Source organism: Dendrobates tinctorius, unplaced genomic scaffold (assembly GCF_039654945.1).
Source record: "Dendrobates tinctorius isolate UK_male_01 unplaced genomic scaffold, ASM3965494v1 ptg000028l, whole genome shotgun sequence".
Taxonomy (NCBI): Eukaryota; Metazoa; Chordata; class Amphibia; order Anura; family Dendrobatidae; genus Dendrobates; species Dendrobates tinctorius.
Window position 1 is genome coordinate 18,429,042 of NW_027361696.1, and position 17,253 is coordinate 18,446,294.

The 17,253-nt window shown below is 48.9% G+C and overlaps 1 protein-coding gene across 3 annotated transcripts; it reads left to right on the forward strand.

Moving 5' to 3' along the window:
• The first annotated feature begins 322 nt into the window (after positions 1-322).
• On the forward strand, positions 323-3,715 carry MUL1 (mitochondrial E3 ubiquitin protein ligase 1). Of its 3 annotated transcripts, none has more exons than XM_073570354.1 (5): positions 323-480; positions 801-922; positions 1,146-1,233; positions 1,374-1,494; positions 2,569-3,715. In XM_073570354.1, exons 2-5 carry the CDS (start codon positions 803-805, stop codon positions 3,299-3,301), a joined length of 1,062 nt encoding a protein of 353 aa, XP_073426455.1. In that variant the 5' UTR covers positions 323-480; positions 801-802; the 3' UTR covers positions 3,302-3,715. The 3 variants fall into 3 exon arrangements, with proteins under 3 accessions (XP_073426455.1, XP_073426457.1, XP_073426456.1); XM_073570356.1 differs by having other exon boundaries at positions 336-536; XM_073570355.1 differs by lacking the exon at positions 323-480 and adding an exon at positions 552-722.
• The last annotated feature ends 13,538 nt before the right edge of the window (positions 3,716-17,253 follow it).

Below are 17,253 nucleotides of genomic sequence, written 5' to 3' on the forward strand. Positions count from 1 at the left end.
CCATCAGAATAGCGGGAACATCCCGCAAGACCCGCTGTAGACTGGGGACGTCCTGCAAGACCCGTCATATAATGGGCACACCTGTGCAGCACCACAGACCCCACAGGTCGTCGCTCAGCTTTCCCTGGTGCAGGACGTGCTGTAGGTGACACTGAGCGTTATCACTGATGGAGACACAGACACACTATAAGTACATACCAGGCTCTGCCTAGCTATATATATAATGTGCGCGCACGTACCGCCCCTCTCTCCTCCCCACCACACACCTCTGCCTATCGCCGCGGCCTCACCGATGTCACGTGTCTGCCATATACAACTAGTGACTACAGTCACATGACTTCTTTTGAGCGGACCTTATTCGTAGTCCCGCCCTATGTACTGGAAGCTTCCCCGCCCGCTCATGACGTCATCAGTGGCTGGCTGCGCATGAGCAGGAAGTAGTGTGGCAGGGAGACAGGGCCGGACGGTGCTGGACTGTTGGTGGGTGAATCCTGTACTCCGGGTCTGGGGGAGTCCTGCTGCCTGTGGGGGTTAAGGTATAACATAGAGGACCCTACATGTTTAATACCCCAGTGTGGGGGCAGTTGTCAAGCAATGCTGTACCTTATCTATGCGGTCATTCCTGACCAATGGGTTTATGTCCCTATGACAACTCTGACGGTTACAGTATTGGAGCATTGCATCTAGGACCTCCATATTGTCAAGCCTGACCCCTGCAGCCTGTGAGTAGGGGGTCAGCTGGGGTCACATGACCGGACGTGTGCCCGTAACCGTCTGTTTAATGTCACCTTTTTCCGCAGAGATGGAGGGTAACGGGCGGCCGTCCCTCGGACAGATCCTCCTCTTGGCCTCCAGCTCCGCCATTACTGCCATCTTCTACTCGGTTTACCGCCAGAAATATCGCCGGGTGCAGACGTTGAAGGTAAGAGGTGGTCGGCAGCCCCCCCAGGCTCGGGCCATCACCCGCTAAGACCCGGGAGGTTTCCATTTCTTTCTCCCCTTATCCCGCTTTGGGGTTGATGCAATATTTTTATTCCTCTTAAAATGTCAGCTCTGGAGATGAAAGTTCTTGATTAGAGTTTTTAGCTAATGTGGCACTTTCCCTTTAAGAGATTTTTTTTTGTGTGTGTGTGTGTGTTTTAAAGGGGGCAAAGAAAATCTCTCTGGATGACGATTTACAGAACGTCCTCCTGGATTTGCCGGGAAAGTGCGTCCCGTACGCAGTAATCGAAGGTAGGAGAAGTGTCAGTGGTTAATCCACCATGTTAAGGGGACGGCATGGTGCAGAATTGTCTGGGGATTCTAGGGTCGCACATGCGACTCCGGTTTTCCATTTTTGCATCCTCGCCGGTGACTTTTTGTTCTGTTTTCAGGGGTCGTCCGGTCGGTGAAGGATTCTCTGCACAGTCAATTTGTGGAGAACTGCAGAGGCGTCATCCACAGACTCTCTTTAAAGGAGCACAAGATGGTGTGGAACGGGACCACCCACCTCTGGTAAGTTCCCCCCCTCCGACATCACCTATCATCCCGGTGCAATCACCGCTCTGCTGCGACACTGACGGAGCTTCCTGTGCTGTCTCCTGGTTCGGGCGCCACACTCGACGCCAACAGCTAAAAACTGCTGTCATACCTACTTCAGCTGACACCTCCCAGCTTTCCCAGGATCCGGAGAGGTAAATATGCCGAGTTATACTGCATATATTAACTGCACAGACCAACATTGTCACCCAGCTTTCCAGGAGTCCTAAAAGGAAAGTAAAGCACAAACTAATACCTGGTTAGGCAGATCAGCCATTGGAGGTGAAGTCACAAGACCACTGAGGGCAAAGCCCCCTTTAAGAGTCCTGTTTAATCTGGCTGGTAACCATTATGGTTTTTACCGCTCCCATATCTGAAGCGACCCAGCTTTTCTAGACTCTCCAGTCAGACCAGTTCATGGCGCAAAGGATGTGCAACAGCAAATGGGCCACTCAGGAGTTTGAAAAAGTAGTTTGACAACAATATATCTTTGTGATTGATACTCACCCAGCTCTCATAGGCCTCTGAAAGGTAAAGCTGCATAGTCAAACAGCCATAGGTGGAGCAGAAGGTGCATTACTGCAGATGATCCATTCAGTTGTTAAGGAAAGCTGGATGACCGTAATGTAGCTCCCTTATTACTGCCCCCATCGATTAGTACCCAGCTTTCCTACACTCAGGACGGGTAAATGTAGAATTGCAAAAGTCATTTGGAAACTAGAACAATTACTTGTCCCCCAGAAACGGGATATATTCCTAGGAAAAGGCAGGGGAGTCGCCAGGCTCGTGTGATGAGGCTGCCTTATACCCATAGAGGAGGCTTTACCCAGCTTTACCAGTGACTAGAAAGGCAAATATGCAGCCATAGGGAAGCAGCCACAAGTCTAGGCAGCTCTGTGCTTTTGTATCCCCTTATATTAGCTACAGGTGTTGTCACCCAGCCTTCCCAGATTTGTAAAAAGCACATCTTCCCCAGTAGGATGTAGTTTAGCCTTTCTCTAGTCTGGGAAAGCTGTATCCAAGCCAGTCAGTGATCTGTGTCTCCTACAGGAGCGACCAGGAGAAAGTCATCCACCAGAGAACCAACTCCGTGCCATTCGACCTGACACGAGATGACGGCGACAACGACCCCCCTGGCCCATCCATCCGCATCATCAAACCCCTGGACGCGGCCGAGTTGGACCTGGAGACGGTGTATGAGAAGTTCCACCCCGCGGTGCAGTCCTTCACCAACGTCCTGGGACACTTCATCACCGGCGAGAGGCCGAAAGGGATCCAGGAGACAGAGGAGATGCTGAAGATTGGTGCCACCGTGACGGGCGTGGGCGAGCTAGTTCTGGACAACAAAATGGTGAAGCTACAGCCGCCCAAGGCCGGGATGCCCTTCTACCTCAGCAGCTTGGATTTCGACTCCTTGGTGCAGCGTCAGGAGTCACAGGTCCGGCTCTGGAGGGTCCTGGTGGTGATTTGTGGGGTGGCCACGTGCGTCACCCTCTTCTTCATCCTGTGGCGCCAGTACCGGCGGCACAAGGAGAGGCAACGGCTCAAGCAGCTGCAGCGGGAATTCGAAGAGTCCAGTGCCAGGTTAGAGGAAGGGGATGAGGAGGAGGAGGATGCACGCAACGCCTGCACCATCTGCCTCAGCAGCCAGAAGTCCTGCGTCTTCCTGGAGTGTGGCCACATCTGCTCCTGCTACCAGTGCTACCAGGCCCTGCCCCAGCCCAAAAAATGCCCCATCTGCAGGAACAGCATTTCTAGAATGGTGCTCTTATATAACAGCTAGAACCTGGGAAAGCTGGGTGACTGCCAATATTTCATGCTGTACCATGCTCCTGGTGCAACAGGTGCTTTAATGGTGGCCATATCGGTAATCACCAGCTTTTCCAACCACAGCGAATCCATAGTTCTCAACCTATCTGATCACTCACCATAGAAATAACTAAAGGGATCCGTCACCTTTAGCTACAGAATTTGAGGTGAAATTCTTTCTTTGAAAAAAAAAAAATTCTATTTTTGTCAATTATGTTAAATTTTTTTTTTTTTTTTTTACTTCACTAAAGATTTTGCAGCACTTGCGGGATGTCACTTTATGGCAGCTTGGGCCTTAATATATGTTTACTATGCGAATGCAATGAGATGTGAAGCGTTTGGCGTCTGTCGCCTGGGTGGCGCCATTGTAAATAAATTACTAATTTTACAGCTGTTTTTTTGCTTCCGTGGAATTGAATGTAAACGTGGAAGTTCTCGCTGTAGTGTGGCTCCACCCACTGTGGATTTCCCACGTGCACGTTTACATATGGACTTGTGCGCACACGCCTGACATTGAGCGCTTGTGGTCCTGCAGTGACACCTAGTGGTCACATGCGGTGTATGCACAGTATAGATTTTTCTCTTTGAAATTGATTCCGTTTTCAGCAGGAAAATAGAGAATATTGGTAGATCCAGAGCGGCTCATGAATGATTTCCTTCATTGTCTTCGTCCCCTGTTCTTACAGATCGCATCACAATGGTGAAGCTTTTAGGTCGCTGATCAGAAACTAGAGGTGAAGTGACCAACATTTGTGGGCGTCTCTGTGACCTATGCGATGCATGCGCTGTGTCATTGCTGACTGTTCCCACTCTGATACAGTGTCATATCCTTTTGTTCTGGATCGCGGTCATCTTGGTAACACTGTTTTCCAGGTCGTCCACCTGACAGCACCATGGAGGACGTCCTCCTCCTCCTTACAGGGACAGGAAAGCACACGAGAGGTTAAAAGGTCCCGTCCCACCCCCTTTCCCTCAGTGTCTTTCCTGTCCCTGCATGGAGGGACACGCAAGAGGATTGCTCAAGAGCTTACCGGGGTGCCCAGGAGGATCGGGCGGCCAGTCCAAACCTTCCCCCTGTCATGACGCCCGGGGCCGAAACTTCCCGGTGGGGAGTCCCTCTGCCTCAAAGGCCAGGAGCAGGACGACGCTCCTGGAGGGAGCCGCTCCTCCCAGTGGGAGGCTCTCGGCTCCAGTCAGCGGCCGCCGTGGCAGTCGAAAGCTGGTCCCCCACAGGCAGCTGGCGGTGCGGGCGCCGGCTTCACAAACAGAGCGCCCTCAGAGGCACAGTTCGGGCTAGCGTCTGGGCACGAAGCGGTCGGTGCGAATCCCGCCATATCGCGAGAAGACGCGCGTCACTGCCAGTGACGTCACGCGCCGGGTTTGAAACACAGCGCGTGCTCCAGAAGCTCAGCGTCTGCCCTGAATCGCAGATCTCGGCAGTAATGGATGCAGAAGCTCCGGCGAATAGAGGGGTAAGTGCGCTTGGCGCAGACCACCCTCCCCACAGCCATCCCCGCAGCCCAGGACGTCTGACCTGACTATCCCTATCTTATATCAATAAGATAAGGGAACCCCAGCAGCCCTCCCCCGACAGTGACTAAAGACCCTGCCAAGGCCACATCCAAGTCGGTCAGATGCCTTGTATGCAGGGTAAAGCTGCCAGACACCCATAGCAAAACCCTCTGGACCCTGCACATCAAGGGTCATAAGAGATGAGGAACCATTCCTCCTCTCGGAGATGTGATACCTGATACGGGAGGAAGTCCAAGCCTCCAGATCCAGCCTCGCACGGCAGCAGTCCCGGAGTCCAGGGACAAGCCGCAAGCATCCAAGGTGGGAAGCAGAGACAGTTTCTGAAGCAAGCTCTATCGAAGGGTCAGACTTCCTCCAGAGAAGGAAGGAGAGATCTCGGCGTACAGGAAGGACCAAGGCAGGAAATACCTGTTCAGGCTAGAGGACACGGACGAGTTGGTCCAGGCGGTGAGGAACACTATGCAGATCGAGGAAGTTCCTAAGCCGCAATCCAGACAGGACCTGATGTTCGGCAGACTTGTGGCTAGGAGACAGACTGTGTTCCCTGTAAGCGAACACATCAAAACGATGGTCCTAGAGGAGTGGAAGGAGGCAGAACGTCGACTCGTACTATCCCGTGACTTTTAGAGTCGACTACCTTTTGACCCCGAGGAAACACGATTTTGGGAGAGGATTCCTAAAATCGATGTTCCCGTAGCTAAGGTCACCAAAAAGACCGCCTTCCCGTTCGAGGACTCATCAAGTCTCCGGGACCCGATGGACAGGAAGGCGGACGTTCTATTAAAGAGGACATAGGAGACGGCGGCAGCCCTCATTAACGCTAACATAGCAGCCACCTCGGTGACCAGGTTGATGTTCTTATGGATGGGGCAGTTGGAGGAGCACCTAACCAACAAGACACCGAGATCCTAGCATCCCTTCCCCTCATGAAATCGGCCACGGCGTTCCTGCCAGATACATCAGCCAAATCAGTAAGGTTTTCAGCCAGGAACAGCACTCTTTCTAATGCAGCTCAGAGAGCGGTCTGGCTTAAATCCTGGTCAGGGAATAACGCTTCGAAGGCAAAACTATGCTCCATCCCCTTTTCGGGCCTAAGGGTGTTAGGACCAGCCCTAGATAGCATTTTAGAGCTAGTATCCGACAAAAATAATGGTTTCCCAGAGGAAAAACCTAAGTGGCCCGAGTCCTTTCGGAGAGGCCCCTTCTCTAGGAGACAGACCGACTTTAGGAGCCAGGGTAGGTCCAACAGGAGCTCCTATAGAAGCTCCCACAGCCAGGGTGGGAGAAGCAAGGGCTCCCTTTTTGCGTCAACCTCCAGATCTAGGAGGCAAAGACGCCATAGGTATCGGGGGAAGACTTTGCCACTTCGCAGTAAATTGGGCCCGGGTTACCCACAACCAGTGGGTCCTCAGAACCATTGCGGAAGGCTACAGCATAGAATTTTGCTCCCCTCCCCCCGACAGATATATTGCCCCCACCGTAGTCCCGGCGGACTCCGCCATGTGGACGGACCTACAGGACATGCTCATGTCAGAGGTTAATAGTACCAGTTCCTCTGTCAGAGAGGGGAAAGGGGCACTACCCCTCCCTGTTCTCCATCGCAAAACCATCCGGCGATGCCCGAACTATTTTAAAATTAAAACCTCCGAATGCCTGGGTCAGGTACAAGAGGTTCCGGATGGAATCAATTCGGTTGGCAATACATCTAATAGACAGGGATGCTGTCATGTGCACCCTCGACTGCGTACTATCAGGTCCCTATCCATCCCTCATCCCAGAGACTGCTAAGATTCGCAGTCAGACTACCGACCCGGACCTGCCACTTCAGTTCCAATGCCTTCCATTCGGGCTGGCTTCAGCCCCCCCCCCCCCCCGAATAGTCACAAAAAGCTGGTAGCGGAGGTAGTGGCTTACCTGAGAAGTCAGGGTATCGTGATCATACCATGCTTAGACGATTTCCTCCTGGTGGCAGGATCCGAAGAAGAGCTCATTCGAGACAGGAACCGAACGGTTACAATAATGGAGTTCCTCGGCTGGGTGATCAACTGGCAGAAGTCAGACCTGATACCAGAAAGCAGAAAGGTCTTCCTGGGAGTTCTCCTAGACTCAGGGGGCAGGATATCCCTGCTACCAAGAGAGAAGCAAAAGACTTCAAAACAGAGCCGAAAACCTCTTGAAGCACCGCTGTTGTGAACTCATTTTCTGGTCTGCCTCTGGTTTCTGGTGAGGGAGCTGGTTGTGCTGACAGAGGAGTTGAGTTCTCTTTCCGGGCTCCCTCTGGTGGTGGCAGGAGGTAGTGAAGCTGATCTCATTAACAGAGACCTGCCACCTGATAATGAGGAAGAGGATTGGACATCTGGAGTCTCAGAATGGATTTAAGACAGCCGACTCCCTATTCCCATGCTGGAGATTTTTTTTCCTGCCTCCTGAGGTCTTAGTTTCCAGCTCAGTTCCTGCCTTCTCAAGCTAAGTTCTTCTCTGCTTATGTTCTCATTTGATTTGGTTTGGTGTATTCAGTTTTTTCTGCGGTCAGCCAGCTCCGGCTGGGGCTGTGCTGAATTTCCACTCTTATGTCATTGTATATGCTAGTTTGCTTTTTGTCCCCTTATTAGATTGGTGTTGTGAGTTCATTTTCCCCTTCACCGTCGATGTCTGATGAACTCCCTCTTCTGGTGAAGGAAGGTAGTGGGGCTGATTACCAAACACCTGATCTGGTAGATGATGACTGGGTAATGGGAACTGCTGACTGGATATAAGGCAGCCGACACCCTTCTGAGTCGCTGGTGATTTGTCTGCTGGATTCTTGGAGACCAGTCTGATTCCTGCTTCCCAAAGATAAGTTTTTGCTCTGCTTTTGAACTTATTAGTTTTGTTTACCTTGTTTTTTGGAGTTCAGCCACCCCTGGTCGGGGGTGTGCTGAGTTCCATTTTGTCTCTGATCAGTTTGTCTCTTTGCTCTGTCTTCAGAATTGACCTGAGTGCTGATATAGTCATTTTGAAGTCCTAGCGACTTCAGGGCCTGTTTTTCCTATCAGACGGTTGGGACATTTTTTGGTAGGGTTTTTTGCGGATTGCAGACAGCAGCTTTTCTATCCTGTCCTTTTTAGTTAGCTTGGGCCCCATCGTTTGCTCAACCTATCTTTCTATCTGTGTTAGTGTTTTTTCTTCTTGCTTCACCGTCATATGTTGGGGGCTGCCTATTGCTTTGGGGTCTGCTCTGGGGCAGTTTAGATTTCCACTTTCTTTTTTTAGGCCTGTTTAGTTCTCCGGCTGTGATCGAGGGGTCTAGGGCATCGTAGGAACCCCCCACGGCTACTGTTAGTTGTTGTGGATAGGATCAGGGGTCTGCAATCCGATAGCTACCAACCTCTCTGGTTTTCTGGACTTAGCTTGTATTTTTGTTTTTTCCTCCTTCGGTGACTCATTCATAAGATTGGCCTCTTTTTGCTCTGTTCTCAGAATATGCCAGAGTGCTGATATAATGGAAGAAGTCTAGTGACTTCAGGGTATTTTTTGCTATCAGAAGTGTTGGACATTTTTGCAGGGTTTTTTGGCGTGATTGCAGACAGTATCTTTCCTCTCCTGCCCTTTCTAGTTAGTGTGGGCCCTATCGTTTGCTCAGCCTATTTTCCTACCTGTGTTTGTGCTTTCATCTTGTCTCACCGTCAATACATGTGTGGGGGCTGTCTATTCCTTTGGGGTCTGCTCTGCGCAGTTTAGATTTCCCCTTTTCTTGCTTTAGACTTATTTAGTCCTCCGGCTGTGACGAGGCGTCTAGAATCATCGTAGGTACGCTCCACGGCTGCTGTTAGTTGTGTGGATAGGATCAGGGGTCTGCAATCTGCGTAGTTACCAACCTCTCTGGTTTTCTGTGACTTAGCTTGGTCTTGTTTTCCTCCTCGGTGACCCATTCATAACACACCGCTCTTATGGAGGAGTGGTAATGGAGGTTTGGGGCCTAATGACGGCTTGCATTCCGTGCGTCAGATGGGCCCAGTTCCATTCGAGACGTCAGGCTTCACTCGACAAGCCCATAAGACTGCCAAGACCGGTGAAAAAGTCACTACGGGGGTGGACACAGCCCAGGAACCTGCAGGTGGGCGTACTATGGACAACCTCTCCATACGTGGTAGTCACCACAGACGCCAGTACGTGGGGATGGGGGAGCCCACGTAGAAGAGAATATTTTCCAGGGAAGATGGTCAGTAGACATCAAAAACAGATCCTCTGACTTCAGGGAACTCTATGCGGTCTGTGAAACACTGCGGCGGAACAGGTCGGTCTTGAAGAACCGACATGTCCGAATATTGTCCGACAACATACCAGCAGTTTCATTCCTGAAGCACCAGGGAGTCCCCAGGCATTGACCACTCCAAGCCCTAGCAGGACGAATATTCACCTGGGCAGAGGGAACTGTCCTCTCAGTAACGGCAATCCACCTGTAGGGTTCCCAGAATGTGGTAGCGGACTACCTAAGCAGACAGCAGGTTTGCTCGACAGAGTGGGAACTGAACAAAGAGATTTTCCATCAACTGTGTCAGTGTTGGGGGACCCCCAGAATAGACCTACTCGCAAATCGAAAAAACTCAAAGGTCTCCAGCTTCTACTCCCTGAACCCGTCGGACCACCAGGAAGGCGTAGACGCTCTGAGCCAGGCTTGGGAAGAACCCCTCTCGTACGCATTCCCACCACTGGCGTTCATACCAGCGGTACTCAGGAAAATCCACGAGGACCGCGCAAAGGTGATAATGATCGTTCCATACTGGCTGAGGAGAAGCTGGTTTCCCCTACTAGGGGCCATGGCAGTGGAAAGCCCAGTCGAGCTAGCCCTGAATAAAGACGTCATCCACCAGTGCCCGATCCGCCACCCAAATCCAGCAAGACTCCACCTCTCGGCTTGGATCCTGAAGGCAAAAGGCTTATCAGATCAGGTCATATCCACCCTACAGGCCAGCAGGAAACCGGTTACATCCGCAATTTACTGGAAAATATGGAAGAGATTGGATGGTGGCAGGTCCGACCTTGTCGCAGATACCCCTGACCTCCGTAGTGTCCTAGACTTCCTACAGTCGGGGTAATAAAGGCCTTAAGCCCAGCACTTTAAAGGTCCAGATTTGGGCCTTGAGCTCCTTCTTTGATTTCCCTTTAGCTTCTCATCCTTGGGTAGTAAGATTCATAAGGGCCACGCAACGTCTTCGCCCCAGGATTAGGCAGCTCACCCCGCCTTGGGACCTTAGCCTGGTCCTCAGATCCCTATGTACGGACCCCTACGTCCCCAGTGAATAAATGACCATCTCAACTCTCACTCGCAAAACGGCCTTCCTTGTAGCCATTACCACGGCCAAGAGAATAGGGGAAGTCCAGGCCCTGTCCACCAAAGATCCATATCTCCAGATCAGGGAAGATCGTATAATCCTGAGATTAGATCCGGCATTTATCCCAAAGGTATCCTCTTACCAAAATATAAACCAAGAGATAGTGTTACTATCCTTCTGTGACAATCCCCGTAATAAAAAGGAACAGCGTCTCCACTCACTGGATGTGAGACGTGCAGTTATAAACTATCTAGAGGCCACCAACAGTTGGCGTATTGACCCAAATCTGTTCATCCTTTTTGGGGGTAAGAACAAGGGGAGAAAAGCCTCTAAGGCATCCATCGCAAGATGAATTACTTCAGTATTCTCAGACGCCTACCAATCGGAAGGTGCCAACCTGCCAGATACTTTAAAGGCCCACTCTACAAGGGCAGTATCGGCCTCTTTGGCCGAACGAGCGGGCGCCTCGGTTGATCAAATCTGTAGAGCAGCAACCTGGGCTTGTCTTAATACATTCTGCAAGCACTACAAGCTTGATGTGCTATCGGGTCAACAGACCGCATTTGGGAGAAAGGTTCTCCAGGCAGTAATCCCACCCTGAGGAGGTGCTTTGGTACTCTCCATGGTGCTGTCAGGTGGACATCCTGGAAAATAGGTATTAAACTTACCGGTAATGATGTTTCTAGGAGTCCATCCTGACAGAACGGGTAGTTCCCTCCCTGTTCATGTTATGTCATATGCTGTAATATGATTGTATCATTAAAGTGTTATTGCATTATCCACGCTGTGGTACTTGTTAAATCACTGAGGGAAAGGGGGTGGGACGGGACCTTTTAACCTCTCATGTGCTTTCCTGTCCCTGTAAGGAGGAGGAGGACGTCCTCCATGGTGCTGTCAGGATGGACTCCTGTAAACATCATTACCGGTAGGTCTAATACCTATTTTACATATTTTCAACAGGTTCAGTTATAAATTGGGCTGCATCTTAATGATTTTCTTGTCCTCCGGCATCGGATCATCTCTTACAATTGTCCACAGTAATCTGCGATCATCGATGGATGCCATTCTCCTTGATCTCTTTTCTCCATAGCCGCAGTATCTTGGTGAAATATCTCGCCGTGCTCGTCGCTCGCTGCTCCGCTGTTTGGTGTAATAAGTGTAGATGTGAATGTAAGAAATGAATCTTTAGGGAAACATTACAGTCAAGATCCTTCTATGTTTTCAGGAGATTTTCCACCAACTCTTCATAGTTATCTACTTCTGAGTTCCGACTAATGTGACTGCGACCCATGAAACTTCTTGCCCTGCAGCAAGTGGAGAAACTCCTCATCTTGAAGAATCTTCTGAATCTGAGGTCCAATAAAGGCACCTTCCTTTATCTTTGCTTCACTTAACCGTGGAAATGTATCAATGAGATACTTGATGCTTTTGCATTTTTATCCATTGTCTCAGTAAGTTCTTCATTAGACCCAATTAGATCAGCAATGGTGGTAATACAATATAATGTGGGTCCCTAAGTGTTGGATGCCGAACATTGTTTCTCCCTAGATGATGTGAATGTCGGAGTGGCTGGTCTATTATTGTAGTGATATTCTCCCTCTCACACAGAAAGCAGCAGGACTTTCTGTATCCATCCTGGAGACCAAGTAAGAGGGTAGCCACCTTTAAGTCACCACTGAGGGTCCACAAATGTTTGTCGTATTTCATACATCTCAGCAGCTGTTTCATGTTGTAGGTTTTCTTTCATGTGGACAACAACCAACAGAAATTGAAGGCAGCGCATTACAATTATGCAGGAAAATGGCTTTTAGGCTTGTTTTGGATGGATCTATGAAGAGCCTCCACTCCTCTGGATTATGACTTATCTTCAGAGCTTCCATTACACTGTTTATGTTGTTGCATGCCACAAGATCGCCGTCCATGAAGAAGTATTGGACAAGATTTTTATGACGTTTGCTGAACAAAGAAATCTGAACATCACCGGCTAGGAGATTCCACTGTTGTAGCCGGGAACCTAAGAACTCAACCTACTGCCGTAGCCGGGAGCCTGAGAGCTCGGCCTTACTGCCGTAGCCGGGAGCCTGAGAGCTCGGCCTTACTGCCGTAGCCGGGAGCCTGAGAGCTCGGCCTTACTGCCGTAGCCGGGAGCCTGAGAGCTCGGCCTTACTGCCGTAGCCGGGAGCCTGAGAGCTCGGCCTTACTGCCGTAGCCGGGAGCCTGAGAGCTCGGCCTTACTGCCGTAGCCGGGAGCCTGAGAGCTCGGCCTTACTGCCGTAGCCGGGAGCCTGAGAGCTCGGCCTTACTGCCGTAGCCGGGAGCCTGAGAGCTCGGCCTTACTGCCGTAGCCGGGAGCCTGAGAGCTCGGCCTTACTGCCGTAGCCGGGAGCCTGAGAGCTCGGCCTTACTCGGGTAGAGCCAAATCTCTTGGCAAGATGGTTCCATTCACTTTGTTATAAGATGTGGTTCAGGTGAGATTGCTGACAGAAAGTCTGGGTCGTGAGAGGAAGATGCTTCATGATACCAAGCGCCTTTATCTTCCTCATTTGACTCGGTTGACAACATTTGTGCTGCTTTTGGAGTCAGCAGTTCTTCTGTTTTTGGTACTGAGCGTATTGCAGATGGAATGTTTGGATACTGTAAAGTCCACTTTCTCTTTCTTGAAACTCCTTTCCTAATGGGGGACACCATGCAGAAATAGCAATTGGTAGTGTGATCAGCTGGCTCTCTCCAAATCATTGGGACTGGAAAAGCCTCAGATTGCCTCTTCCCATGCAACCAATGAGTAAGATGTGATGCATATATATTGCACCATATGTGTGGAGCACAACACTTTTCCTGATCTGCTAATCTGCAGCCAAAATACAGGTTGTAGGCTTTCCTTATCATGGATGTCAAGTTTCGCCTCTGTGACCCAAATGTGACTTCTCTGTATATCTAGCAAAAAGTAACCACTTTGTTAATATAAGACCGAGGCATATATGGAAAAAACCATATAGAAACATGTCAATAAGCTAATAAATCCTAAAAGTATATATCTTACACAGAGAATTTATAAAGAGAGGTGATATCACAGTAATTAGGATGATGTCAATGTCATCGGAGCAGAGTTGTCATTTTTTGATTAGTCTCCCTGAGATGATAGAAGACTGAAGGCTCAATAGACTAAATAGATGAAGTAATAGATGAGCTACTAACAATGTAAGGAGGAGGAAATAATAAAAATGCAAAATCTCTATAAGCTGCATGAGTCAGAAGTAATTACAGCCTCCTCTGGATCATGGAAATTAGAGCTTATCAGTAAATTTAAGCATCAGATTTGTTTTAAGCACCAAAAAATGAGTTACTTTTAAGTGTTTTTGTCTCTGAACCAATTTGTCTGTAGAACAGTAAGGGTATAAATGGATTAAAAGGATCGTGAAGGTTTTGTGTGTAGTACTAAGGAGTGGACACTAGAGGGAGACATAACACTTACACATTCTGTGTTGAGGTCACATATTTATTTTACTCATTTATATAGCGCCATTAATTCCACAGCGCTTTACAAACATTGTTGGCACTGGCTCAGATGGCTCACAATGTCTTTGAAATGTGGGAGGAAATCGGAGAACCCGGAGGAAACCCATGCAAACACGGGGAGAACATACAAACTCCTTGGAGATGTTGTCCTTGGTGGGATTTGAATTCAGGACCCCAGCTCTGCAATGCTGACCACTGAGCCACCGTGCCGACCTTATATCTGACAAACTACAAATACCAGCAATTCTACTTAAAAGTAAAGTGGACGTTTCTATGGCTCATACCTGACTAAACAGGAAATTCAAAGATTATTATTTTAACATTTTCGTTGTATCCAAGTTTGTTGTGTTATGCTGGCTAATGAGCCATGTATCTAATCCCATCCTGCGTGATACTGACTGCTGAGCCGTGTATCCAATCCCATCCTGCATGATACCATCTGCTGAGCCGGGTATCTAATCCCATCCCGCGTGATACTGTCTGCTGAGCTGCGTATCTAATCCCATCCCGTGTGATACCGACTGCTGAGCCGTGTATATAATCCTATCCCGTGTGATACTGTGCTGAGCCGTGTATCTAATCCCATCCCGCGTGATACTGTCTGCTGAGCAGTGTATCTAATCCCATCCCGTGTGATACCGACTGCTGAGCCGTGTATCTAATCCCATCCTGTGTGATACACGGCTCAGCAGACAGAATCACACAGGATGGTGTTATGAATGGGTCACCGAGGAGGAGAGCAGGTCCAGGCTAAGCCACAGAAAACCAGAGAGGTTGGTAACTAAGCGGATTGCAGACCCCTGATCCTATCCACACAGCGAGCAGTAGCCGTGGAGCGTACTTACGATGATCCTAGACGCCTCGACACAGCCGGAAAGCTAAGCCTAAAGCAAGAAAGGGGAAATCTAAACTGCCCCAGAGCAGACCCCAAAGGAATAGATAGCCCCCAAACATATTGTCGGTGAGACAAGATGAAAACACAAACACAGGCAGAAAAATAGACTGAGCAAATGATAGGGCCCACACTGACTAGACAGGAAAGGAAAGACACTGTCTGCAATCACGCAAAAAACCCTGCAAAAAGTCCAACACGTCTGATGCAAAAAACACTGAAGTCACACGACTTTGCCCCCCACTATATCAACACTCTGGTCGCTTTTAGCTCTGCTTTCAGAATATACCAATTTAACGGGATAAAACAAACTGGCACAAGCAGTAACATATGGGCAGTGATTCAGCACAGCCCCAGCCGGAGCTGGCTGACCCGCATCAAGAAGAGATAGACAAAACCAGATCAAGTGCAAACAGAATAGCAAATAAACCACTTAGCTGAACATGCAGGGACAGAGCTGGAGAAATCAGACCTCAGGATGAACAGGAAGCAAATCACCAGTAGGGATAGAGTCGGCTGTCTTAAATCCCAATCTGAAACCCCAGATCTCCAATCGTCATCATCATTATCAGGTGGCAAGCCTCTGTCAATCAGATCAGCTCCATTACCTCCAGTAACCACCAGAGGGAGCCCAGAAAGAGAACTCGCAACCCCTCTGTCGATCTGACCAGCTCCACTACCTTCAGTAATAACCAGAGGGAAGCCAGAAAGCAAATTCACAACAGGATGGGATTAGATACACGGCTCAGCAGACAGTATCTAATCCCATCCCATGTGATACCGACTGCTGAGCCGTGTATCTAATCCCATCCTGTGTGATACTGTCAATTGAACGGCTTCACTCTCTGCTGTCAGTCTATTGATGTGTGCAGCTGCTGCAGAATCTCTTGGGAGGCTGAGCTGTCAGTCATTTCCACACTGTGATGTTTTGCGAACTGGAGAGGAGAAAGACCAACCAAAAAAATGGTGCACACATCCACATAATAAAAAATGTATAAATCTTTATTAGACATCTGAGACACAGGAAACATTAAAACCACTTAAAAAACACATATGAGAACATGGCAAATAAACCAAATCCCTCAAGGTAGAATTGTATGGGACATGATAAACCATGAACCAAATGGACCAAGCAATGAAAAGCACAGACATGCTATAAACAAGCCGCAAGGTATCCACAGTATGATGTGCAAAGCAGAACAAACACATTCACAAATGAGGCATGATGAAGATTAGAAAACATGTGAGCAACATGTATAATAGATAAAGACATCATGCTCCCAAAAATGTTATACCCAAAGCTGCAGCACATCCTCCAGGCATATATAAGGCTAGTTATTATAGCGCCATTTATTCCATGGCGCTTTACATGTGAGGAGGGGTATACATAATACATACAAGTACAGTAATCTTAATACAAGTCACGACTGGTACAGGATGAGAGAGGACCCTGCCCGCAAGGGCTCACAGTCTACAAGGGATGGGTGAGGATACAGTAGGCGAGGGTAATAATAATAATACATTTTATTTTTATAGCGCCGACATATTCCGCAGCACTTTACATTTCAGAGGGGATTTGTACAGACAATAGACATAACAGCATAACAATAATCACATACAGTAGATTATAACAAATACCAAGAGTATAGAGGGCCCTGCTAGCAAGCTTACAGTCTATGAGGAAAGAGGTAGACACGAAAGGTGGGTGGTAACAGTTGCCCTGATTGTATGGACCAGCCATAATGTTAAGTGTGTAACAGTACAGACACAGAGGGCTAATGGATGCATAAAGCATGTGGGAACATGATGCGGGAAATCTGGTTATGGTAAAACTTTTGGCTGTGCCACACAGGGATAGATTAGGTTAGTGTGTTGAGGCGATAGGCCAGTCTGAATAAATGCGTTTTCAGGGCACGCTTAAAATTGTGGGGATTGGGGGACTAATCATATTGACCTGGGAAGAGCATTCCAAAGAATTGGCGCGGCACGTGTAAAGTCTTGGAGATGGGAGTGGGAGGTTCTGACTATTGAGGATGCTAACCTCAGGTCATCAGCAGAACGGAGGGCATGGGTAGGGTGGTATACTGAAACAAGGGAGGAGATGTAGGGTGGTGCTGAGCCATGGAGGGCTTTGTGGGTGAGGGTAATAAGTTTATACTGAATTCTGGAGTGGATGGGTAGCCAGTGTAATGACTGGCACAAGGTAGAGGCATCGGTGTAACGATTGGTGAGGAATATGATCCTGGCTGCAGCATTCAAGACAGATTGGAGAGGGGAGAGGTTGGTAAGAGGGAGACCGATTAGAAGAGAGTTACAATAGTCGAGACGAGAATGAATAAGAGAAACAGAGTTTTTGCAGAGTCAAAAGTAAGAAAAGGTCGAATTCTAGAAATGTTTTTGTGGTGCAGATGACAAGAGCGAGCTAGTGATCGAATGTGGGGGGCAAAGGAAAGCTCGGAATCAAGTATGACCCCAAGACAGGGGGCCTGTTGCTGGGGAGTAATAGTGGAACCACACACACAAATGTCAATGTCGGGTATAGGTACATTAGTAGAGGGAGGAAACACCAGGAGTTCAGTCTTTGACAGTTTCAGATATAGTGAGGACATGATATCAGACACAGCGTTTAGACAATCGCCGGTGTTTTCTAGAAAGGCTGGCGTGATGTCA

What these genes read in the sequence shown, in the direction of transcription:
- MUL1 (XM_073570354.1), top strand. Translation starts at nt 803, where the DNA reads ATGGAGGGTAACGGGCGGCCGTCCCTCGGACAGATCCTCCTCTTGGCC. An exon ending in GCCGGGTGCAGACGTTGAAG is followed by an intron (nt 923 to 1,145) that starts GTAAGAGGTGGT and finishes TGTGTTTTAAAG; the next exon opens with GGGGCAAAGAAAATCTCTCT. An exon ending in AACGGGACCACCCACCTCTG is followed by an intron (nt 1,495 to 2,568) that starts GTAAGTTCCCCC and finishes TGTCTCCTACAG; the next exon opens with GAGCGACCAGGAGAAAGTCA.